This window comes from Chrysochloris asiatica, unplaced genomic scaffold (assembly GCF_000296735.1).
Source record: "Chrysochloris asiatica unplaced genomic scaffold, ChrAsi1.0 scaffold00064, whole genome shotgun sequence".
NCBI lineage: Eukaryota > Metazoa > Chordata > Mammalia > Afrosoricida > Chrysochloridae > Chrysochloris > Chrysochloris asiatica.
In genome coordinates this window covers 6,848,046-6,874,965 of record NW_006408582.1, presented here as the reverse complement: position 1 = coordinate 6,874,965, position 26,920 = coordinate 6,848,046, and the positions used below count along the sequence as shown (strand labels likewise).

Genomic DNA, 26,920 nt, shown 5'->3' with positions numbered 1-26,920 from the left:
CTGCTGGCCTTAAGGTTCATAGCCCGATTCGTAACCACTATGCTACCAGAGCTCCTTTGTAAGTCAGGTTACTTGGTCCTAAATCTTGACCTGTAACCAGTTATGTGACTTAGTCTGTTTCTGAGTCTGTTTCTGAGTTTTCTTATCTATAAACTGAGACTAATAATAGTACCTACCTCATACACAGAAGGAGCTCTAGTAACGTAGTGGTTATGAGTTGGGCTGCTAATCTCAGGGTCAGCAATTCGAAACTCCATGTTCCATGGGAGAAAGATAAGGCTTTCTGGTCCCATAAAGATTTACACACTAGGAAATCCTATGCAGGGTCACCATGAGTTGGAAACAACTCCACGGCAACACCACCACCACTACCACCTCATTCACAGAGCTGCTGGAGGGTTAAATGAGCTAATGTGTATAAAGAGCTTAGGACCCCATTGAATATAAAAGCACTAAATATTACTGTGTGGTCATATTTATGACTTATTACAGATGAAGGACATCTTCATTTACAAGTGGAGGGGCTGCAGTTCTGAAGTCATGCCTCAGAAGACAGCCCAACACGAGCATGCAGTGGCAGTGAAGTCAGAAATCCAAACTGACCAGCCTCTTCTCCTGCCATCGGGAGTACTTGGGGAATCCCACCTTGCATAAGTCATCTGTCTCTAGCTCACCAAACCCATTGCAGTTGAGTTCATTCCTACTCAGAGCGATCCTATCATAGTAGAACCACCCCATAGGGTTTCCAAGGCTGTAAATTGCTACAGAAGCTTTCTTCTGTAACTGCTCCAAGGCTTTCTTCTGTGGAGCAGTTAGTGGATTTGAATTGCAGATCTTTAGGTTAGTAGCCAAACTTGAAGTACTACATCACCAGGGTTCCTTCATCCATCACCTGCTGTTGTTGCGAAGTACCGTGGAGTCGGTTCTGACTCACAGCAACCCTGTATAGGTTTCTGAGGAGCTGCTGGTGGATTTGAACTGCAGACCTTGAGGTTAACTCCAGTGCTTATCCTACAGCACCACACCAGGACTCTCTATCAGGGCCCAAATGATTACTATTTCTTTCACCTTCTGGACCCAGTTCCACTACTCCCCAGGAGAGTCCCTGTAGGTGGAAGTCACACTGTGGATGCAAAATACCTTCAGTTGCTGAAATTGGTGCTGCATCTGTTCTTGAGCCCTTTCAAACATGCCCTCAGCCACCTGTCGGTCCACTCCTCTTCTGATGACATCTTTCATTCTCTCACAGGCCTTTTTGCCAGTGATCTGGGCTGCCTCTGGCAGAAAGGATAGCCACAGTTACACTATAACAAAGACTTCCTTAGAAATCTTTTGCATTAGAGAATATATATATATATATATATATATATATATATATCCATTTCCAAAGCAGTGGAAATCATTTTAATAATAAAATAATGCAAAAAAGTAACACTTTTAATATTTAGATCATAACTATCATTCAGAAAATCTACTGAATGAATTACGCAGAAGTTTACAAAATCTCTGCCTCCTATGATGAGCTACCAAAATGAGAAGAAGCTGGGAACTGAGTTACAAATAAAGAAAAAAGAATGAGAGCTGGCTAGTGGATTTTAGAGTAGAACTAGCTGACATGCAGGTTGGAGAGGAGAAGCAAGGCACTGAGTTAAGGGTAGACAGAAAACACCAGAAAACAAGTAGATAAAAATGGTTCATTGATTACCTCTCCCCCACACCCTTGTGCTTTGTAGAATAAGAATATTATCGGGAGATTTAGGCTGCAGGAGCACAAATACTTTGAGGGGAAGCTGCAGAAAAGGATGCTAAAGGAATTGACAGAAAGAGCCCAAAGGAAATTAAAATACTTTCGCTGTGAGCCCACACCTTCATAACAGGACTTCAGGTCGTTCTGAACAGAGTTGCTGAGAGACTCATAAATCCTTCTCTTCTTTCTGAGGACGTGTTCCTCCAGGCCTCCCAGGATGGCGTTTATCTGAGAATCCATGTTAACACAAGGCCACTTGTGACAATTCTTTCAACAGAAGCAGGTTAAATGTTCCTCTATGTGGCAACCATTTCCTCCTGTCTTATAACTGGCTGCTTGCACACGGTCTCCACACCTAGGCTGTCAGCTTCTCATAGGCAGGAACTTTGCCTTAAAGTGGTTCCCACAGTGCCTGGCACCCACACACAGTTTGATAAATGTTTGCTAAGTTAAATTCAGACATGTGCAAGGCAGCCTTTAATGTGATTGTCCTGGGAACAGGACCTCCTGGGTGGCGGGGAACAAGCTATTTCTCTAGTGTTACTCTATGAATTGGGCTGGCTAAGAAGGAATGAGTCACAGACAAGAATTGTGAGTGCTCAAAACTAAGGAATGATCAGCCAAGTAGGTACTTTACTTCTGTAAGCACCACAGCTTGGATGATACCTCACAACACTGGCAAAAATGATAGGTCAGTGTAATTGTTACAAGAGGCTTCAAATTTAAGTGCTTAGCAGCTATCAAAAATAGGCTGTTTGAACTCACCAGTGGCTCCATGGGAGAAACGTCTTGGCAATCTGCTTCTATAAAGATTTCAGCCTAGAAAATCTATGAGGGTAGTTCTACTGTGTCACATGGGGTTGCTATGAGTTGGAATTGACTTGATGTCTTACACAACAGCAAAACCAGGGCTTGTTTAAAGAGTTTCTTGGGAATTGAGTCTACTTTCTAATCTCAGCATTTAAACAACCATCAGTTGTTTCACTGTGGCACAACATCTACGTAAGTGTCCTGTACCACTGTAGCAATCTCGGGCCTGCTTCTCTCTCCTCCACCCCATTGTGCTAGATTTGACAGGTCCTCCTATAAGGTAATTCCAGATACTACTCCAAGGGAATAAGAAAGAAGAGGCAACCTCTAAAATCCTTCTGCAGAGAAAGCTACTATCCAACTGTGCTGCTGTCTTCCATTTGTAAGTCACGTACCTCCTGGATCAGGAAACTTTTTTTGCAGCTATCATATTTCCAGCCATTTCGAATCCCAATGTCTGTCATTTTCTCTTGCAGAGAGTGTTTGAAAGCATCGATGTGAGGCATCAAAGCTGAACCAGTAACCTTCCCAGACCTACAGAAGAAATTAAAAAGTAAAACCTTAAGAGACAAGAATGACTAAACCTATTGTGGGGCTAAAACAAACATGAAACTAGCTGATGTTTTTATCCATTTTTACGCTAGAAGAGATCTACCATCTCTTCGGGGGAAGAGATCTACCAGTTATCAAATTCCTGTCATGTGACAAGTCACTGTGGCTGTGGTAGGTGCCTGGCATAAAAACCTATGAAATCAGTGTGACGATCCCATTTTACAGATAAGAAAACTGAGGTTCAGAAGAGTACAGGTGTCCCGAGGTCACACAGCTAGAATGAGGGAGAGCCAGGCTCTGATCTCTTATCTGTTTAACCTCAAAACTCATAGTCTTTCTGTTGCCGAGGTGTTTCCACATGAATTTTAAAAGACAAGTATGATTTAAAGTATTAAAATAGGAAGAGTTACTCCCCATGGAGACAACATAGTGAATGAAGTTTCAGAATATCCCAGGAGTAAGGGGAAGGAGTTCCAGAAGAGAGACCACAGACTGTAAATCTCATCTCTCTACTTAAAAGTTAGGTGACGTCTCAGTGCTTTAATATAAACAAAACACACACACAGAAACCACTGTATAGGATTACTGGGAGAATTCAATGAAACAATGCAGGCAAAGTGTCTGGTATGATGCCACAGTCGCTCCTGCCTACACACCAGACTGGCTAAAGCAGAGGGCTTTTAGAGGGCAAAACTACAGGGAACGCTGGGAAAGGCAAGTTGGAAGCAGGTGGAATGTCTTTGAATGCTATTCTGGGGAACTGGGAATTTATCATACAGATTTGTAAATAGGAATGGGATGTTGTGTGCATTTGAGTCCATTCTGACTCATAACAACTGTGTAGTGGGTTTCTGAGAGTAGCTAGTGGGTTTGAACTGCCGACCTTGCAGTTACCAGTCCAATGCTAATCCTACAGTGCCACATCAGAGGTGGGGACAGGTGAAATGGCATGATCCAAATGTGTTTAAGGAAGCTGTCAAGAAGGTAGGAATGGGGAAAAGGGGACATGAGTAAGACAGGAGCAAACGCAGGAAAACGATTCAAAAAGCAACAGGTGGTCGGCCATGTGAAATGCCAGCGGTGAAGGAGAAGGGCTACTGGAGGTAGGCTTAGTAGATTTTGTTTCTGTTGATGCAGAAAGGAATTGGAGGCCAGAAAAAGGGAGAAGGAGGGAGACACCAAAGAGGGACCATTCTACCCTCACTCTCCCGCCACCCACCGGCCACACACACCTCTCATGCCACCTTTGTGAACATGCGGGGTGTCTAAGACATGTACAGAGTCCTCACTGAGCAACTTTTTCTCTTCACATGCAGAGAAAGTTTTGAAGGCTGCATGTTTGCTTAACTCCACTCTCTCCAACCAAAATACCCTGTCCTGGGCTCCAATCCATAAGCAAATTTATCCCCTGCTGCATGTATAAGATATTTCAAAAATAATGGGAAGCATAATATTAGTCTGAAAGCAACATTTCAATCTGTACTCTAGGTCAGCATGGGAAATTCCTAAGTAAACCAAACTAAGAAGGCCTTTGTGTTTTGCCAAAGATCAAGCTTTCCTCCCCACAGTGCAAGCTACTCTTTACAACTTCTAGATCCAAAGATGAGATTCTGACCCAACGGTGTTCAAATGTTTGTTAACAAGGGAAAAAGAAGAAAAATCCTTTACCTAAAAATCCCTCCAAAAACAGGGTCAATCTGGTCATAAATAGGCTGAGTGATGGCTTCGTTCAGATCTATTCTGGTAAGAGTCCTGGAGGCATAAATACCATTTTTCAAGCAAACTGCTTTCAAAGTCTGGTGAAAACCTTGGTTTCCTTTACTCCTCTAGATAATTAAACAATAAATTGGTAAAGTTAGTAGGCATTAACTAGAATGTCAACAGATCAGAGTTACATTGCTTTTCTTCAAAGGATGGCACCAAAATTCATAGGAAAGGGTAATGACAATATGTTCTTTAGGCTAGGCAGGGAAGGCTACAGTCTCTTCTTCAAGTTGGCTGAGTGCCTATGCTCTGGGCTTCTCAAGTACTCTGTGCTCACTTATATCACAACCGTTCTCACAAGATTTTGTATGTTTCTGCTGACTCATCAGGCTGCCATACTCAGTCCATTGTGATCAGGACCAATGATCCATCCATCTTTTTGTCCTCAACATTTGGTAATGACAATAAATATTGCTCAAGTAGACACATGTTAACTTGGGTGATGGGGAAGTCAATATACAACAAGAGGGAGGCTGACAGAAGAAAGATGAAAGCAAAGGGAGAAGTGTAAGAGTTAAAAGGAACAGCAGTAAATACTATTAGCTAATGGTTCACGGAAGGAATTGTAATCATTGAAGCAAAGTCTACAATTTGTTGACTATAAAACTGATGATCTTCTCTGGAAACCTTTAGTCAATTCACAATAAAATGAAAAAAAAATATATATATATATATATATTTGTTGAATGAACAATTATTGAGTGAATGAAAGTACACTATGACCCTACCATGAGTATATATGTCTTAGACTTTCCAAGGACAATCCAGATTTCATACAGTTTTGTTAATCTATAATGATACACTACTTGATTTTTATAACATCATGAGATTTTTCCCAAGGGAAATGAATTCTCAAATTAGCAGAAAAGATATTGTAAAGCTAGAGCTATGTTGTTGTTGTTGTTGCTAGGTACTGCCGAGTCAATTTTGACTCCTTGTGACCCCATATGACAAAAGAGAGCTGCTCCACAGGGTTTTCTTGGTTGTAATCCTTCGGATTCATGCGCTAGACTGCAAGGCTGGTTTGTACAACAAGGTCAGTGGTTCAGCTTCACCAACCGCTCCTCGGAAACCCTATACAGGGTTGCTATGAGTTGGAACTGATTCAAAGGCACTTAACAACAATTCTACGGAAGCAGATGGCCAAGTCTTTTCTGTCATAGAGACTTTTAGTTAGCAGCAAGCATGTAACCAGGGTTAAGCGCTATGAAAATCATTAATAAATTTTAGTTATTGATCCTTACTAAGGCAAAAAGAAATACATTTCCACTGACCAAAATTTCATTAGAAAGCCTTGTACTTATTGCTGTTTTTGTTAAGTGCTGTCAAGTTGGTTCCAACTCATAGTAACCCTATATAGGAGCAGTTTCTGGGTCTGAACCATCAACCTTGCAATTAGCAGTCCCATGCTTATCCTATAGTGCCACAACAGTACTTATTAATCAATAAATGTTTTAACTGAATGATTTCATTACGTGATATAACTAGAATCATACCATATATATGGAGAGTGTGATGGCGCTGCAGGATAAGCATTGGACTGTTAACCACCAGGTTGACGGTTCTAGCCCACCAACTGTTCCACAGGGGGGAAATAAATGAAGGTTTTCATGCTTGCAAAGATTCACAGCCTCAGAAATCCTATGCAGTCTCATTATGACTAGATGGCACTTAACAACATCAATCACCACCATATATATAATTTCACACCCTGCTCTTTTCACTATATGAGCACCCCTTCAATTTATTATAAAATACTTTCAAAGATTATTTTAATAAGCACATAATGTAATCCCAAGAAAAAAGGAGAAAAATTGAAGTTGTCAATGACTTATTTTTACTCAGATCAACCACTAACACGCATAGAAGTAGCTGTCAAGAATAAAGAGGGGAGGAGTCAAGGAAAGAGACAAAGTTTAGCCTAACAGGTAGGAAGAGAAGAAAATAGTATACTATTATGAAAACCAAGGGAGGAAAGTATGCTAAGAAGGATGGTATCAGATGCCCCAAGAGGTCAAAGAAAATTGAGATGGGGCATCTGATAACCTCTTTCTTAACACATTTTCTTGGTTTTCATGTTGTTGTTGTTGTTAAGTGCCATCGAGTCGGGTCCGACCCATAGCGACCCTGTACAGGGTTTCCGAGGGTGTAAATCTTTACGGGAGTAGAAAGTCTCATCTTTCTCCCGCGGAGCGACTGGTAGTTTCGAACCACTGACCTAAGGTTCGCAGCCCGATTCGTAACCACTACGCTTCTCCTCCTACCTCTTAGACATCTTTCTTAGATAAGCTTTCTCTGTCTCCTTCCTGACTGTGCACCTCTTTATTTTTCTGCTCCCAGAATGTGACTTTTAATTAGGTTATTTCATATCATCATTCATCTCTCAACACCTTCTCAATTCCATTCACTTCTATAGATCTATCATTCCCATGTAGGTGACTACCAAATCTAGACTTCCTGCCTCACCTCTATCTACAGCCTGAGTTCCACATTCCCATCATTTTATTAGATATTAAAGCAGTTAAAAATTAAACACATAATCTCTAATACATATTGCTTTCTTCTCCCTCCACTAGTGATTAGTTCCTCATTTTCACTGCCTTATTTCCTTATTATTATTAACTCATGAGCTCTCCTTTCTTTTAGGCGCAAATCTTTGCTATAGTCTTTATCCCTTTGTTCTCCTATATCCCCATATCTTAACTATTGACAGTTTTGGTTGAAAGTTTCTTCTTATTTCCTCTCCAACCCATCTTACCCTTTCTACTTCATCTGCCATGACTTTTGTTCAGGTCCTAACTGTCCAATCTTTTCCCACTTCAGGAGCACATTAATCTTCCCAATACATAGCTCTGATGAAGTTATTCATTTAGTGCTCAAAACTTTACTAAATTCAAATTCTTTGCTATGCTCTAAGGTACCCAACAAACTGACCCTTTCCAGTCTAACACCCCCAGAATACTGCTATATGTTCTTTAAGTTACAGTTAGTTTGATCCACTTGCTAGTCCCAAATGTGTTTTGAACCTTCTCACATGAAATGATTCCCTCTGCCGCCCATTCTTTTGCCTATAGAAATAAGACTGATCTTTTAGAGCCAGGTTCAGATATCATCCTCTCCGGAAGGTCTGTTTTTCCGTTAATATGCCCTGTGGTTGCTTTCCCAAAACCCATTCCCCCCATCTCCTGGTAATTAACAATCACACCACAACTTATCCTTCTCTTTGGAGAAAGTAAATTCTATCTCTGACTATAGAATGATGCTTCTAATACAGGTCTAAGCTATTTGGTACTTACTGGACAACCTTGCTTGCTGAAAGTGAAGAGGACTTAAAATATTTACTGATGAAGAGCAAAGAGCACAGCCTTCGGTATGGATTACATCTCAATGTAAAGAAAACAAAAATCCTCACCACTGGACCAATAAACAACATTCTTATCAACGGAGAAAAGATTGAAGTTGTTAAGGACTTTATTCTTCTTGGATCAACTATCAACATTCATGGAAGCAGCAGTCCAGAAATCAAATTACGTATTGCACTAGGCAAATCTGTTGCACAAGACCTTTTTAAAGTGTTGAAGAGCAAAGATGGCAGCTTGAGGACTAAGGTGCACCTGACCCAAGTCATGATATTTTCAATAATCTCATATGCATGCAAAAGCTGGACAGTGAATAAGTAAGACTGAAGAGGAATTGTTGCTTTTGAGTTATGGTGTTACAGGAGAATATTGACAGTGCCATGCACTGCCAAAAGAACCAACAGATCTGTGTTGGAAGAGCCAGAATGCTCCTTGGAGGCCAGGATCATCAAACTTCGTCTCTCATACTTTGAACATATTGTCAGGAGGGACCAGTTTCTGGAGAAGGATATCATGTTTGGTAAGGTGGAGGCTCAGAGAAAAAGAGGAAGACCCCCAGCCAGATGGATTAGGAAAGTGGCAGCATCAATGGGCTCAAGCATGGCAACAATTGTAAGATTGGCCCAGGACTGGGCAATGTTTTGTTCTGTTGTGCATAGGGTCACTATGAGTCAGTACCGACTCGATAGCACCTAACAACAACAACAACAAGGCATTCTCCTGGAATGGTGCTGTGGGATAAAGTACTGGACTGCAAAGTACGTTTGAATAACAAGGTCACAGTTCAAATTCACCAGCTGCTCCTTGGAAATCTATACAGGGTCGTTGAGTTGAAATCGACTTGACAGCAATTAACAACTAGGCTTTCTCCTAGTTTCAGAGATTGACTTAAAACTAAGTATGTGGTCCAAATAAATCCAAAGAAACACCAAAAGGATTGCTGTGGGTTTCTTCACTTTTATGAGAAAACTTCCAGAAATAACCATCTGTCTCTTCCCCCCACCAGTGGTTGTCAATCAGGAATAACTCTGCCTTGATTGTGGGTGGTGCACTACCAGCATCTAGTGAGTAGAGACCAGAGATGCTGATAAACATCCTACAATGCACAGGACAGCCCCTCACAATAAATACTTGGAATTACTCAATCTAAAATGTCAATATTACTGAGGATGAGAACCTCTGTTCTAGAGTCTGTGGTGTACAGATGTGAATCCACCAACAGTGACATCCAATTCACCAACATGATGGAAGCAGCCTGAGATAGAAGAGAGCAAGAGGAAGACCAGAACTACTGGAGTAAGCTGATGTCTCAGCCCCACTCTCGTTCTGGACCTCAGTCTGGTTTGCATTAGACACTATGATTTCTGGCCAAAAGGTTCCATATCCCCCACCAGAATGTTCTCTGAATATTTGGAGTGCATTTTGTTTCACTTATGGTCCTCATCACATGCTACCTTTTATGCCATTTTCTACATGCTATCTCATCTCCTCTGAGCAGAGACTATATTTGGGTCATTTTTCTAATCTCCTTCATCTAATCATTTTCTAATCAAACTGAGTAAGAATGTTGTTGTTGTTGGGTGCCGTAGAGTCAGTTCTGACTCATAGCAACCCTGTCTAGGGTTTCTGAGGAGCAGCTGGTGAGTTTGAACCACAGACTTTGCAATTCAAACTAACCTTGCAGTCCTGTGCATTGTCCTACATTGCCACACCAGGACTTCAATAATAACAGCAGCTGGTTTTTATTAAACACTTTTTATATGCTGAGTGTCTTGGGCAAGCATGGTACTATATCTCTGCATACACTATTTCCAGTTAACCTTTACAACAACCTATGGTATCGTATGACTGTCCCTATTTAATTGATGAGGAGCCTGAGGTACAAAGAGATTCCACAGCTGATTAAAGGAGAAATCAAAATTTAAACCATAGACTTGCCTGTCATCAGTGGGACCTGCTGTCTCAGCACCAATGCCTTGTATGAAAGATTTTGTATTACAAGAAGAAACAAATGAATATATCAAATTCACTATTCTTATGGGAGTTACCAATATTAAATGATATAACTGGTTAAATGATACAACAGTGTAAATGATATACCACTACCATCACCTAATTGCTGTCAAGTTGATTCTGACGCATGGCAACCGCATGTGTGTCAGAGTAGATCTGTGCTCCAAAGGGTTTTCAATGGCTGATTTTTTAGAAATAGATTGCCAGGCCTTTCTTCAAAGTGCTTCTGGGTGAACTCCAATCTTTTGATTAGCTTCCAAGGGTATTAAACATATACTACCCAGGTGTGTGCCAATTCCTGGTAAGATAGGTCCACAATTGCCTGACTTGGAGGTGGTATAAACTTCTCTTTCCTGGATGGACTGCACTTGCTACCAGCTTCTCCAGTGAACAAGCTGCATATTTCTACAATCCTGTCACCACGAAGGGGACCTTCTTGAATGTCATCCTTGTTCTTACCATCTTCATGTGGGCTGCCTTTGCAATTGATTTCCCTCTTCCAGCCACCTCCAATGCAGCTCCCCTTGAAGAGACAGAAGAAGCAAAGCAATGACTTTAATTCTAGCTACTGGATTCCTCCAGCGTTCTCTAGTTCTAAAAATGATACACTTGAAGGAGTCATTGCTTTGCTTCTTCTGTAAATGATTTTCAGCAGGAAAAAAAAGGTAATTGTAAGTAGCAGTAGTTTGCCACCAATCATCTGCCTGTTTGCTGTACTGTGGTGGTTTGCATGTTGCTGTGATTCTGGAAGTTATGCTACCAATCTTTTAAATACCAGTAGGGTTATCTATGGTGGACAGGTATTCAGAGGAACTTCCAGGCTAAGACAAACTAGGAAGGAAGGAAGATGGACTAGTTTTGAATTTTTATTTCCTGAAAAACCTTATGAATACCAGTGCACCAATCAAAAACTTCAAGGTAAATAGAAAAAAGATTGAAGTTGTTGAAGACTTCATTTTGTTCTGATCAACCATCAACACTCATGAAATTAAACAACATATTGCATCAGGAATATCTGCTGCACAAGACCTTTTTAAGTGTTCAAGAGCAAAGATGTCAGTTTGAGGAGATGCACCTGACCCAAGCCATGGTGTTTTCAGTAACTTCATATGCATATGTAAGTTGGACAATGAATAAAGAAGACTGTAGAAGAATTGATGCTTTTGAGTTATGGTGTTGGAGGAGAATATTAAAAGTACCATGGGCTACCAAAAGAACCAACAAATCTATGTTGGAAGAAGTACAGCTAGAATACTCCTTATAATCCAGGGCGGCCAGACTTTGTCTCTTGTATTTTGGACATATTATCAGGAGGGATCAGTTCCTGGAGAAGGACATCATGCTTGGTAAAGTGGTGGGTCAGTGATAAAGAGAAAGACCCCCAATGAGATGGATCGGAACAGTGGCAGCAACAGTGGGCTCAAGTGTAGCAACAATTGTGAAGTTGGCACAGGACCAGGCAGTGTTTCGTTCTGTTGTGCATAAGGTCAGTACTGACTCGATGGCACCTAACAACAGAAACAAAGTACTTCCCGAAGTACAGTTTTAGAGATACAGCTGGCAAGAGTAGGGACTGGTGACCTGGGTTCTGAAGCTAGAAGGCTTAGCTTAGATGTGAATTCCATGTGTGGTTGTGGGCAAGTTATTTAGCTTTTTGGCAAATAAAAATAATAAGCATGTTAACCACATAGAATTGTCAGAAATAAATATTATCATGCACATAAAAGACTTGACAGAGTAGCTGACACCAGAGGTAATGTTTTGTTAATGCCATTGCTGCTGAATAAATGAATTCATGCACACTTTCTTACATATATGGATACCTGAGCCACCCAGGAAACAATAGTTTTGTATTCCTTAATCCCAACCAACAACTTCATTGAATGACAATCGAACTCATATTCTCCTGTGTTCAAATACTAACACTTTTCTCCAGTGACTAGAATTATTCCAATTTACGTACTTCTTTGTTGTTGTTGTTAAATGCCATTAAGTTGATTCTGACTCATAGAAATCCTGTACAGGGTTTCTGAGTAGCAGCTGGTGCGTTTAAATTGCCAACCTGGTGGTTCAAACCAACCTTGTGGTTCAGTGCATATCCTACCGAGCCACCAGCTGCTCCACGGAAACCCAGGACTCCTTACTTACTTCTAAATTAGAGTCAATTTGATGGCAGTAGTATGGTTTTTTGAGTCCTGGTGTCGGGCACTGTGGGTTAATGCACTGGACTGCAGTCAGTTTAAGCTGCAAGGTCGGTGGTTCAAGCTCACCAGCTGCTTCTTGGAAACCCTATACAGGATCACTATGGGTCTGAACTAACTCAATGGCACTTAACAACAACAACAGAATGGTTTTTGTTTTTTAATTTTTCTTTAGATCTTTTAACAATTATTTTTTGTTTTATACTAGGAACATCTTTCTTTTCATCCTAATCTCAGCACATACCAACTAATCTAAAGTATTTAAGCAAACTTTTACACACAAAACTGATAATAGCCAGAAAAGGTCTGTTTTAGATTGAATTGAATTGTGTACTCCCCAAAATATGTCATAAATCCTATCCCCTATGCCTGTGGATATAACCATTTGGTAAAAATATAATCTTTCTTATGTCATAAGGCCATATGGGTATAGGGTGTGTGTCAAACCAGTCACTTTTGAGATAGAAAAAGAGCAGATGAGAGAAGCGCAGCAGGAGAAAGGGAAATGCCACATGGAGATCTCCAAAAAACACTGAGAACAATAAAACCGGATTCAAGGATTCCTCACCACTCCACCTCCCAGAATAGACAGAGAGAGCCGTGCCCAAGAGTTGGTACCTTAATTCAGACTTCTTGACTCCTAAACTGTGATAAAATAAATTTCTGCTCATTAAAGCCACCCACTTGTAGAATTTCCATTATGACAGCTCTAAGAAATGAAGACAAGGACAAATTCTAGAAATATTATCCTGTGTATATGAAAAAAATCTGTTTAAATATTCATGTATGTCTCATAGTTTCCAACTTTCCAACTCATATCAAAAACAGCTTTAACAACATACCCTATGTAACACACCCCGAGCTTGACAGCTCTGAATCATCCTTGCCACGTTACCAGAGTCCTCCATTACATCTTGTTCTCCATGGCTCCCTTTATTTCTTACTTCTTAAGTCTTAAGCAAAATTGCCTTGAGTTTTTATTTTCATCATTCAGAAACTCCATTATTGTTAAGTGCCACCATCGATCAAGTGGATTCTAACTCAAAGCGACCCTGTATGTGGTTTCCAAGGAATGGTTGGTGAGTTTGAATTGCTTTACCTTGTGGTTAGCAGTCTAGAACTTATCCTAGGATGCCACACCAGGGCTCCAGAAATGTCATTTAACTAGTAAAAAAACAACAACAAAAGACCATTTTATATGACAAGTGAGCAGTTACAAAATGCTTTCATGTCATGTAATCGGATCAGTACTTAACATCAACCCTACAAAACAAGTAGGGCAAGTATTTAACATCCCCATTTTACAGCAAACAACAATAATAACAAACAAGAGGCTTAAATGGATTTAAGATACACAGCTTAAACATCCTGAGTTACACAGCAAATGTTTGGTGAAGCTGGGACTCAAGTGAGGATCCTCAGATCCTAGATTCCAACTTTCTGTTTTGCTGAACCACATACTCTTTCCTTGGTGCCTACAATATACAGTTGAACAGTTCCCTACATGTGCTTTTTTACATGTAGTTTTTACTTTCTCCTATTTCTCTTTTTGGATTCCTGGTGTGGTGCTGTAGGATCAGCAATGGACTTGGAATCACAAGGTCAGTAGTTCAAACCCACCAGCTGCTCCACGGAAACCCTATACAGGGGCGCTATGAGGCAGAACCAATCCGATGGCATTTAACAGCAACAAACATTGCTTGTGTAGCCCTTTTTTGCTCTCAGAAGCAATAGGATAGTGATAAAAGAGCTTGGGAATCTGGCAGACATCACCAAACATCACAGGTTTTCCCTGTAAAGGTCTCTCACCACCAGACATCTGCTGAGGATCTGTCGGTAGGAACTTTTGGCATTTTTGACCCCTTCTTGCAGAGGCCACTCTATGTGGGCAAAGCACTGGTTGATGGTCATCTCCAGTAGCTGTATCTTCTCTTCCACAAATCTCCGCAGGCCACTCATGTGCAGGTATTCATTCTAGGGGCAAAGGTCATAAGAAGCATGAGGCTATCTCTTCTCCAAAGGTACCATCTCCTGCCACTTTACTTCGTTTAAGCTTGTCACCAACATAAGAGTTAATCTGAGCTAATCCCCCCAGACTCTGACTGCTCCTTATTGTCCCAGCTCTGGCACCCCTAAATGCACAAATCTTAGGTTTGGTGGGATTTAGGAATAGATCAAGTGATATGCCTCCTACAATTTATTTTAGATGTACTCATATAATTCACCAGAGTCCTGGTGTGGGTTAATGCACTGGACTGCAAAGTCACTTTAAGTTTATTTAGAGAAGTAATTATCCAAATAAAAACTTAATTGCCATTAAAATTGTGATTTTCTCAATGACATGTGATTCAACAAATATTAAATGAACTTTGACTTTGTCCAATGCAGTTTTTGAAGATAGTATTTCTCAAATTTTAATGGGCATATGAATCACCTAAGGATCTTGTTAATATCTGAGGGCCTGAGATTCTATAATTCTAATAAGTCCCCAAGTAGTGCAGATATCTGGGTTCTGGGCCATACTTTGAATAGCCGAGCTCTGGGACCACAAAAATAAATACTTAGTCGTTGATTTTGAAGAGCACATTCCTGTCGGGAGAGAAGCGTGTATTAGAATAACATAAGGGAGTGGCCATTGGGTGGTTCCAAACGTGGAGCTCATGGTGTCATTCCCCTAGTGACAATCTCAGCTGACTTCACAGTACCTGCAGCAGACAGAGGCCACTCTCCTTAACTTGACACTTAAGGTCTATCATCTTTTTCTTCTTCTAGTCAATTCCAACTCTGAGCAACCCCATGTATGTCAGATTTGAACTGTGATTTATAGGGTTTCCAATGGCTGTATTTTCTTCTAAGGTACCTCTTGGTGGACTTGAACAGCCAACCTTTCAGTTAGCAGCTGAGAGCCCAAATTGTTTGCACTCTGGTAGCGTAATGGTTACGAGTCGGGCTGCCAACTGCAAAGTCAGCAGTTTGACACTACCAGCGGTTCCGTGGGAGAAAGATGAGGTGTTCTGCTCCTGTAAAGATTTACAGCCTCAGAAACCCTGTGCAGGGTCGCTATGGGTCGGAACCGACTCCACGGTACTTAACAACAAACCAAAACCAAAACCAAACCGATGGTAGGTGAGTCCCTACAGGACAGAGTGGAACTGCCCCATGGGGTTAACACAGCTGTGATCTTTATGAAAGCAGACAGCCACACTTCTCTCCATGGAGTAGCTGGTGGATTCTAACCACTGACCTTTCTGTTAGCAGCCAAGTGTTTACATATGGCACCACCAGGGCTCCTTTGGCACTATCCAGAAGGTCCCAAAGGCAAGCCATCAAGTAGATTCTGACTCACAGCCACCCTATATAGGGTTCCCAAGTCTGCACATTTTCACAGGAGCAGGAAGTTTCATCTTTCTCCCAAACCATCCTCCACAAACTCCTAAATCTACTTCTTAAGCACCACTATCTTTCATTGGCTCAACATATCTACCCTTGAAATTGTGAAATTGTTGCCATTCTAAAACACGTCGTCCCTTTTGTGATTCCCTGTCTTTGCAGTGTCCCTCTCGTGCAAGAATCTGTTATAAAAAAAAAAAAATCACTTCTCAGATGATGCTTTCCCTGAATCCCCCAGACAGAGTTGGGCTCTCCTTCATGTGCTCCTACAGCATTCTGCACATTCTTGTATTCCAGCATTCATCCTTCTGTGTCTATCTCATTCCATGTGTCTCCTTCACTGGACTATGAACTTGTAAAGGAGCAGACTGTATTATTGTGCACATTGTTTATTCCAGAGCATGGTACAAACACTGCATTTTCTGAGTGAATGAGTGGCCTGGAGAAACTGCTAGATAATGCAGGCTGCTTTCAAATCCTATTTCAAGTTTTATGATAGAAATATTTCTGGAATACATGTATGAGCTCATACAGATGATTTAACTTCTCTGGACCCCAATTGCGTCATCTTTAAAGTTAAGTAAATTAAGCTAAATGATCTTGAAAACAACCTCAAACTCTAAAATGTTGTCAGTTTATGAGCTTTAGTGTTTGGGACTTAGAGTTTTAGAGATGAGGAATGCCCTGTGGATTGTCATAGTTTTTACCATTGAGAGTTATATAAACCATCCATTTCCCCCACGGAGTGCTCCTTAGATTCTATTGAATTTTTGGCATTACTGGTGACCAAAAGAAATGAGAAAGAAATGAACAAGATTCTCACACCATCTCCTGCTCAATAAATTCCTGTTGAATAAATAAGATAGATAATAAAAAGAAGGGCTGGGAATAAAAGAGCAACAGGAAAGGGCAAGGCAAGGCTGGTAGCTAGTTGAAGAAGTGCAGGACTTATTCAAGATTGACAAATCACAATCAACTTCTCATTGGTCCTTAAAAATAATGACTATAATCACCAACTACTCAAACTCTGAATTTTTGGCTTGAGTCACAATCTTAAAAAATGATCAATCACATACATTTTTAGGGTTGATATTTGAGAATTCAAAGTAACTGACAAGATTTCTGCCTTCCAACTTTCCACCCAAGAAGTAAAGCTAAGACCAAAATCTGAGGCCAAGGAATTTTGATGGAAATTGCTGGCAACTCCCTTGAGATGGTGACCCTAGAAGTGCCAATCAGTCTATTCTTCTGTATTTTCTAAAGCTATACCTTCGAGTTAGCAGAAAGTAGTATGTGAGGCAGGGACATTCATGCTTGATTGCAAAATGCTTTGTCTTTGTGTTTGTAAATAAACCAACCACACACAGCACACATCTGACCAGTTTTCCATCAGCACTTCCAAAAGCAATCTTTTGCTGGGCAGAGAGGCAAATTTCATCTTGAAGGAACTGTTTGGGGAAGTTAGAAGGTCAAACCCTTCCCCAGCATTTCTGAGGAAATATCCAATTCCAGGATTTTTTTTTTTTTTTTTTTCTTCCTCACAGAACCACGCCAAAACAAGGCATAAGAAACACAATGAAAAAGACAGAATGATTATTTTTTATGTCTCTTTCATGGTGAATTTGATAAATGTGGACATTTGACCATCTGCATTTGGCATTGCTAACTGTATCTTTAAAAGTCAGGTCTTGATTATCTGCCTCTCCTTGCCACCCAGAGGGTCATCCCAGGTTCACTCTCCCACATTCTCAGGGTCAGCCCTTGAAATCTCAGAGAACTCCACTGGTTTGCTTTCTCTGTCCTTTCCCTGTTCCAGCATAACAAGAAGTCTGCCAACTTGATTGTGCAAACCTGATGGGAGAAAGCAAAGTTGGAGGGATACTGACATGGTTGGTGATTGATAACAACTGCCAGTTTTTCTCCAAAGCTTCTACGAGGATCTTAAACAGCTTATCCCTCTCAGTTTAGAGCAAATCACACACAAAAAAACCTCATCCATCAAAGAGATAAATTTGCCTGTTAGTATAAGAAAAGTAATTTTTAACCAGTCATTCAAAAGGCGTGGATTCTAGACAATGACGATAAATATCTAAACTCTTTGCTCAAAATCCCCCCTTGCTGCCTTCTGCTCTTATTATTTTATTTCTGTGGCTCTGAGTTTGAGCATTTAACATATCAGGGCATGAAGGAACTCCATCGGCAGAGGAAACCTCTTTGGGTTGTATACATTACTATGCCTCTCTAGGATAACCAGGAATTGTCTGTGTTCTGCTAGAAGCAAGAGAAACCACTCCTGCCATCATTTAAACACATTTCATCTTGTTCAGTTCTCAGGGGAGATGGGAAACAGCCAGACTAGTCTTACATTTTACCTCTTAGCCCATGTGTCCAAGGTAAAATATCACTCTTTTTTCTTTAACACAAATATTGCCATTTTTAGTTCACTAATTAACTTTGTTGTCTTTGGATTCCCTGAGCTTAATATCTTCCTTTGTTATGCAAAGAAAAAAAATAACCCAAGCTAATATCTAACTTGGTAAAAGGGAATGATCTGGCCAAGGCTGAAAGGGAGAGGGTATATACAACCCATGTGTCTTCCATACCTGCAGGTTGTCTGTGGAGTTGAAACTGTCTGTGAGGAGTAATAGGCCAAAAGCTTCAGTAACATATTTGGTCACCATCCTCCTCTTCTTGTCTAAGAGCCGTTTCCTGATATACTCTCTTAACTTGGGGATTTCTGGAATTCATAGACAGCATAAACAGTTTTAAAAGGCCATAAGTTTGTACTAAGCAGAACTCATAAAAATGGAAAGATCAGGATGACAATCTTGATTAACTACAATTGAGGTCCTACATGTGGGCTGGCTACCCACGAAATTAACCTTTCTGAAGGACATGTTTTCCATGTTCAGGCTCAATAACAATGAGTGGTAGATCAGCAATGCTGAACAGTAACTCTGTTTAGCTATATATGACAAACTATGTAGGAAAGTGCAGACTAGTTTTGAAAAATTACAAAATCAAAACGTGGAATCTACATTTGAGTTAGTATATGCTGCACAGTTGATCCAAAGATGGTCACATTTCTTGGTCTCCACTCTTTGCTCCTCTTACATTTTTCTAACTAAGCCTAACCATCCTTGTTATCAAAATAGTCTATGTTTGTTGTACAAAGGAACTAGGATTCCAAAGATCAGTCAGGAGATGATAACAGTAGATGGCATGCTACCTTTTCCCTGATTGTGTTTGTAGATGTCAATCTTTCTATTATTTCTTGCATACATGCCATGCTAATTTTATTTAATCCCTTTGTTTAGGGGTATTTTATCCCTTCTGCTTTTTAACTTTCTTTCAAACACATAAACAATCAGTTGTTGTCAAATCAGTTCTGACTCATGGCAACCCCCATGTGTATCAGAGGAGTACAACTGTGTTCCATAGGATTGTCGAAGGTGGATTTTCCAGAAGTAGCTCACCAGACCTTCTTTCCAGGTTCCTCTAGGTGGACTCAAACCTCTAACTTTTAGGTTAGCAGCCTAGAATATTAATCATTTGCACCACTCGGGGACAAAGCAACTGATTCTTATATACAAACACATCTAGTAAAATACATGTGCATTTTAAGTTCAGATAAAAGCCAAGCTCAGATCCTGCCTATTCACACAGTTTTCACAGACTACTCACTCAGTCCACCAGATGTTTAAATTTTCTGACCTTCTATTGCACTCATCGGCAGCACCATTTAACTAAGCCTTGTTTGTACTTCAATGTTTGTGCATGAGTTAATAGTACACCTACTCCTCACTTATCAACTATCTTGTTATCCAACACTTCAGATTTACAACAGTCATAATCTACTATCTGAATATTTTATGCATTAATGCCATATGTCTGGCAGTAATAAAGTATAAGCTGAGAGTAACATTGGCTGTGATGGTAAAGGTTATGTGTCACCTTGGCTGGACCATCATTCTCAGTGGTTTGGCAGTTATGTAATTATGTACCCTGATGTGGTCATCCTCCATTTTTGCAAAACTCAGGTTTTTAGATAATGACCTGGTCTTTGGAACCTAACTATGCCAGTAAGTGAGGAGTAGGTGAAGCTCCTCATCAAAATTTTAAATTCTATGAAGAAGGAGGCCATGTCTTCTATTTTCTTTCTACGACAGAAAAAGTATATAATAGCTATGCAATAAACATGTTTGATACCCTTAGCTGGGTGGATGAAGAAATCTCAGATCAAACACTAAAGATGGCTTGACCTTAACCAACCCTTGGAAAGATTTAGAGAAAAGAGGAACTGTGGCCCCGGGCACCACAATGCTGAAGAGAAAGAAAAAAATATTTGCTAATAGGTATAGAAAGGAGCTTTGGTAATGTAATGTTTATGAGTTGGGCTGCTAACCTCAAGGTCAGCAGTTCGAAACTACCAGCTGTTCCACAGAGAAAGATGAGGCTTTCTGCTCCCTAAAGATTTACAGCCTCAGAAACCCTATAAGGGTTGGAACCGACTCCACAGCACATACCCACCACCACCACAAATAGGTAAAGAAATTGGTAAGCTAGAAGTGTGGCTGCAGAGATCTAGAGAGGGAAACTTAAAGTGCCACACTTAGTCTTGAGAATTTTAGTGACTGAGATAAAAAATAAAAATTACCAGTTTCCTCCTCAGTGAGGAAAGCCTGCTGCCAGTATTCCTGGGCGCTCACTGTGTGCACCAGATCTGAGGCTTCCAGAACCTTGGAGTCAGCCGGCAGTTTCCTCTGAAGTGAAAAAGACACAAGGAGAACAGAATAACTCAACCATGGAGGAGAGGAGACAGTGAGCAGGCCTCACAAAAGCCCACAATTTCAGTTCATTCGCTTCAGTTCTGTAAGAGCCCCATAAGGAACAGACAACATTCTGTGGGTTAGGTGTTTCCATATGTCCACTCTTGAAAAGTTCAGAAGTGGTGAAGAATCTAGTATAGTGAAGCTAATTTGTTTGAAGTTAAAAACATAAATCCCAGAAGGAAATGTATAGATAAGTAGCTTAAAAGTATATTTAAATGTTCAGAGGAGAAAAAAAATCTATAAAGGGGATCCATTTTAGAAAATAAGCACATCAAAGGCAGTGGTATGTTGGAGTCAGCTTGTATCAGTTATGGATTATGAACGGATTATGCACATCTCTGTACAATGCCATTTTAGGTTATTGTACCTTGTTGCTTTTGTTAAGTGTCACGGAGTCTATTCTGACTCATAGTGACTCTGTATAGAGTTCCAAGGAGCAGCTGGGGGGTTTGAATATACAAACCTTGTGGTTTGCAGTCCAGTGTATATCCTACAGCGCCACACCAGGACTCCTATTTTACCTTGTTGTTTGTTGTTAAGTGCCGTTGAGTTGGTTCCAACTCATAGTGACCTATAGGGTTTCTGAGGAGTGGCTTGTGAGTTTGAACCACTAACTGTGTGGTTCAAAGTGACCTTGTTGTCCAGTGATTATCCTGCAAGCACCACACAGTAGCTTGAAATTGGCAATGGAGGAAGTGTTTACACCAAAGGAATCAGTGAGCACTACAAATCTGGGATTCTGGTTTTTTTTTTTTAAACAGAAACCTGGTTGCTAAACATTTACCAACACAATATAACATTGGGCAAAGACAAGTTTCCAATATGATAAATGCAATGATATTAAATTGTGCATGTAAAAAAGTGAAATGGCAATTATATATACATATATATATATATATATATATATATATATATATATATATATAGGCTGTTGTTGTTAAGTGCCATTAAGTGGGTTCCAACTCATAGTGATCATGTATAGGGTTTCTGAGTAGCAGCTGGTGGGTTTGAACTGCTGGCCTTGTGGTTAGTAGTCCACTGCTGATCCTACAGTGCCACACCATGACTATATATATGCACACACAAACACACCACAATAAATTTTTTTTAACTGCAAGTTTCTTAGCTGGGTGGTGAGTCAGTAACCATATACATTTTAATGCTAAGTACATTTATGCAAATGATGGTTTTAAATATCAAGGGATTAAGAAACCTGCGAGAAAATCTTTTTTTAGGATTAGAAAAACACCATCACATACTAGAAGTATACATAAATATTGCCCCATCATTGTTTATTCTTCTCATATAAAAGAGAAAAACCACATAGAACCTGAACGTGTGTGTGTGTGTGTGTGTGTGTGTATGTGTGCACATTTGTGGGTGGTAAAAAGCAGTCAAGAGTCATACAGCATCTTCTAATGAAAAGATAAAGAAGCCTGGGTAAGTAGAGAGCCTGGGAGTGCCTAGGAGAGGTGAGACGCTTTATCTCTGGTAAGTTGTGAGCACAGATAGTTAAGGCTAGAATAGAGATGCCTGTCCAGGCTCCCAGAAGTCCACATGTTAGAGTCAGAGGTAGAGTATATAAAGCAGGGGTGGGGAACGCCTGGCACACAAGCTATATAAGGCCCACAGGCCATATGTTGTTGTTGTTGTTGTTAAGTGCCGTCGAGTCGGTTCCGACCCATAGCGACCCTGTACAGGGTTTCCGAGGGTGTAAATCCTTACGGGAGTAGAAAGCCTCATCTTTCTCCCGCGGAGTGGCTGGTAGTTTCGAACCGCTGACCTTAAGGTTCGCAGCCCGATTCGTAAGTACTACGCTACCAGAGCTCCTTATAAGGTCCACAAAATCATTTGGACTGGTCCTGCCATGGCAACTGAAGTCCCAGCCATCACATTGGTGGTAGTGGTGGTGGTGGTAGTTTACTGTGGTCGGTTCTGACTCATAGGGACCCAGCACAGGATTTCTGAGGCTGTAAGTCTTTATGGGAACAGAAAGCTTCATCTTTCTCCCACGGAACTGCTAGTAGTTTCAAACTGCTGACCTTGAGGTTAGCAGCCCGACTTGTAACCACTATGCTTCCAGAGCTCCATAGTCATCACATTAGGGGTGAGTTAATTAAATGTTTGACCAAATATAGCAGGCTAATTTCCAAGTTGATAATTTTGTATGGCCCGTGAATGATATTATAAATTTTGGCAGAGAAAATAGTTCTCTACCCCTAGAAGATCAACTGAGCTTAACTTACTTTCCCCTTCTCCTTCTGATAGAGTTCTGACTCTTAGAAAAGGTTTAGGTAACGATGAAAACTATGTTCTACTGGGAGGTGGAACTAATGTAGAACAAAATTTAAATAGAGTTTCAAAACAGCTAAATGTTAAGAAAGGAACACCCTTAGCTATGCCTCTAGTAATTGAGCATTCATCAAAGAAAAGGTGAAAGTTTTAATACCAAAGCTGTTATATTTATAAATAAAATAACAAGATTTATAAGTTGAGTTTTAAGGCTCTAGGTTATTTTGACTATTTTGACTATGAAATAACAATGATTTCAATCAAGCTGGGCCCCCTTATTTTTATGCTCAGTAATCAGTTATTTTCATAGTGAAAGAAGCCTAATTATCTGAAAATGGTCAATTTTTCATATTGTGGGAGTAGGCACCGGAGGGGTCACACATGGCAATGAGATCTGAAATGTTGAGATAAAGTAAGGGTGCACATTATCTTTTAGGACACTTTATCCACAGGAAACTATCCTGATAGGACAAAACCCCAAAAGCAACTCCATTATCATCAAGTCAAATCTGACTCACAGTGAACCTATACAGGGTTTTGAGACTAAATCTGTATGAGAGCAAACAGCCACATTTTTCTCCTTTGGAGCAACTAGTGGATTTGAACCACAGACCTAGTGTTTAGCAGCACATGTAACACACAGCGCCACCAGGACTCCTTATCTTGACAGGACAGTATTGTCCAAACTCAGCTTCTTTAGATACAGCGAGTATGAACCAGCTTTGGCAACTCTTCCCAAGAGAAGCCCAGCCTATTGCACCTCCCCTGGGCAGCCACAGACATTAGCCTCAACAGTGAATCTCATTTGTAATTGCTATCTTGAAATTTTTCTCAAAGTCACTAAAAATTCATACTTTCAAAGTTAATGCACGTTCTATCCTATGTTGTTGTTATTAGGTGCCTTCGTGTTGGTTCCAACTCATAGTGACCCTACATACAACAGAACAAAACACTGCCCAGTCCTGCGCCATCCTCATAATTATTGTTACATTTGTGCCTATTGCTGATGCCACAGTATCAACCCATCTCCTTGAGGGGTTTTCCTCTTTTCCACTGACCACCACTTTACCAAGCATGATGTCCTTCTCCAGAGACTGGTCCCTCCTGATAACATATCTGAAATATTAGAGGTGAAATTTCATCATCCTGGTTTCTAAGGAAAATTCTGGCTGCACTTCTTCCAATACAGATTTGTTTTCTTTTCTGGCAGTCCATGAAACTTTTAATACTCTTCTCCAACACCCAATTCAAACATATCAAGGAGAACAAACAAGATGGTAGATCAGGTGGACATGCAGTGAGGAACTCCGTCAGCAACAACACAGAATATCGGACAAGCAGGCTCAGGGGATGGTGCCAGAACTCTGAACCACATATAAAGGAATATTTAGAAGGTTGGAAGGCTTACTTACAGCTAGGGAAATTGGTAGCAGAAGCAAGAAATCCATTGCTTTCTAATCCAAGATGCTCAGCTGCTCCTGGAGCTGCCATCTTGGGGGAGACCAAGCAAGAGAAAGATCAGAGCAGCCATGGGCACCTGACAGAACCACGGAGATAAACGTGTGGACACTCTTTTTTTTTTATCTGTTCGTTGGTTTCTTGCTGTCTGTGCACCTCCATTCTGGTGGCTAGAGGGGGTGCTTGAGTGAGTGGACACCCCACCTCCACCCTTGGAGTGTTCTACTACACATGTGCACAGATCTCCTCAAAATTTAAAGTGACAGTTTCCACTTAAAACCAAATGACAGTGCAAAATGGCCACAGCCAGCCCTGAACTGTTTATCACTAGAAAAAAGGCCTGAATGGGGATTGTGGAGTGGGACGGGCAGACTAAAAAGGAAATAGGACAAAACTTAAATCCTGAGTTACATCACAATGACCAACAGTGGCATCTTGTAATTTCTCAGGAAGAAGAGTGGAAAGGGAAGCCCATCTCCTGATCACATCTACCTGGAGGCAATCAGAAAGCATTTAAAAAAACAAAACAAAAATACACACCCCTCTAAGTATTTGTTGTTGTTGCTATGTGCCATGGAATTGGTTCCGACTCATAGCGACCCTGTACAGGGTTTCCGAGGCTGTAAATCTTTACAGGAGCATAAAGCCTCATCTTTCTCCCACAGAACAGCTGGTAGTTTCGAACTGCTGACCTTGCGGTTCGCAGCCCAATTTGTAACCCCTACGCTACCAGAGTTCCTTCTCTAAGTATTAAGTATTCAGATAACTCCTGAATATGCCCAAAAAAAGAAGCAGATGATCATATCAGCACATGACCAGAAATGAGATAATGTGACTGAAGCAAATGAACTGGAAGTAGACCTACACTCCATACTGGAAAATGGGCAGGCTTTGGAAATGCCTGAGAAGGAAGCCAGAAAAATGATTATAAAATGTATCAAAACACCATACAATGGAGTTGAGGAAAATGAGGAAGAAGTCAGAAAAGTGCTACAAGAACAATCAAATAAGATGGAAACAATTCAAAACCTACAGAAAGTGGTCCAAATCATTAATAATAGAGTATCAGAAATGGACAATACACTGAAAGGGCAAAGGAGTAGAACTGAAGAGATGGAAGCCAGACTAGCAAGCTGGAAGACAAGTATCTCAATACCACTAAACTAGAAGAACAAGCAGAAAAAAAGGGTAAACAAATCTGAAGAAGGCGTAAGATTCATGTTGGACAACATGAAGAGGAACAACTTAAGAATTATTGGCATTCCAGAATGGGAAGAATCACACAAGTCCACAGAGGGAGGGGATAGTTGAAGAGCTTCTGGAAGAAAATTTTCCTAACATCCTTAAAAGTGAAAAGATATGCATTCAAGAAGCTCAACAAACCCCAGGAAGGATAGACCCTAAAAGAAAATCACCAAGACATATAATAATCAAGCTCTCCAAAATCAAAGATAAGGACAGAATCCTGAAAGCAGCCAGGGAAAATATAAATGTAACATACAAAGGCAAGCAAATGAGATTATGCTTGGATTTCCCAACAGAAACCATGCAGACAAGAAGGCAATGGGGAGACATATTAAAACCCTGAAGGAAATAAAACTTCCAACCAAGAATCCTCTCCCAGCAAAGCTGTCAATCAAATTTGCTAGTGTAATCAAAACATTCCAGGATAAACAGAAGCTAAGGGATTTTGCCAAAGCCAATCCTGCTATGAAAAGCATCCTAAAGGAAGTTCTGTGGACAAGAACAGACAACAACCAGAGAACGATGTATGCAGCAGCATCACCCTGAACTCAATTGATAAATGGAAGAGTCAAGAATAGAATAAAAATTATAAGAACAGAGGATCTGGGAGGTAAGTCTATGATCAAAACAATTACAATATGAAAGAAGGTAAACACAGAGGAACAGAGATTCAAGGGGTGAGAGGTCAGGTAGATTACAGGATAAAATAGACTGTTTTAAATGGAGGGAAGAGTTAATGGAATATAAGGTAACCACAAAAGTGGGGTTGGGGTTAGGGGTTTAGTTTGGGTGTTCAGTATGGCAATACAAGAAGGGGGAGGAGTTAGAAGAACAAGATAGATAGGGGAACACTGAGACGGTTTGCATGGGCTAAGTGGGACAGAGGTAAATAGTGATGCATGCTCAAACTTGGAACAACAGGGCTCTGTGATACTGGGGTATAGGCTGTTTGAAGAGGGGAAATAATACTGAAATGCTGGACTGTCTTATGAATATTGATTTCCCTTGACTACTACTGTAAAATAGACACTTGACTGGGATAGAAAGGAATGTTGGGAAACATGATTACAGAAAATAAGCCCAACTTCAGCCTATAACTGATTGGAATACCTAAAAGGGGTTCTAGAACTTGCCCAGTGAAATAGGCCTCTTGCAAAGCCTTTGCAGAGTATAGGACCTTAGGTGGAATCCTGAGTCCAATCAAGAACCTTAGGAGGTGGGACATTCCCACTAGCAAGGACAAGCAAACCAGCCTAG

General features: G+C 40.6%; 1 protein-coding gene across 1 annotated transcript in view; it reads right to left on the bottom strand.

Annotated features, from left to right (window-relative positions):
- Window positions 1-26,920, bottom strand: part of NUGGC (nuclear GTPase, germinal center associated) — a 67,640-nt gene that overhangs the window by 6,469 nt on the left and 34,251 nt on the right. Inside the window, exons 9-15 of the mRNA XM_006864432.1 lie at window positions 20,494-20,599; window positions 18,440-18,573; window positions 14,256-14,420; window positions 4,778-4,935; window positions 2,953-3,091; window positions 1,867-1,975; window positions 1,141-1,277 (exon numbers count right to left, since the gene is read on the bottom strand). Coding sequence (XP_006864494.1) covers window positions 1,141-1,277; window positions 1,867-1,975; window positions 2,953-3,091; window positions 4,778-4,935; window positions 14,256-14,420; window positions 18,440-18,573; window positions 20,494-20,599 — 948 coding nt within the window. The remainder of the gene's footprint in view (window positions 1-1,140; window positions 1,278-1,866; window positions 1,976-2,952; window positions 3,092-4,777; window positions 4,936-14,255; window positions 14,421-18,439; window positions 18,574-20,493; window positions 20,600-26,920) is intronic.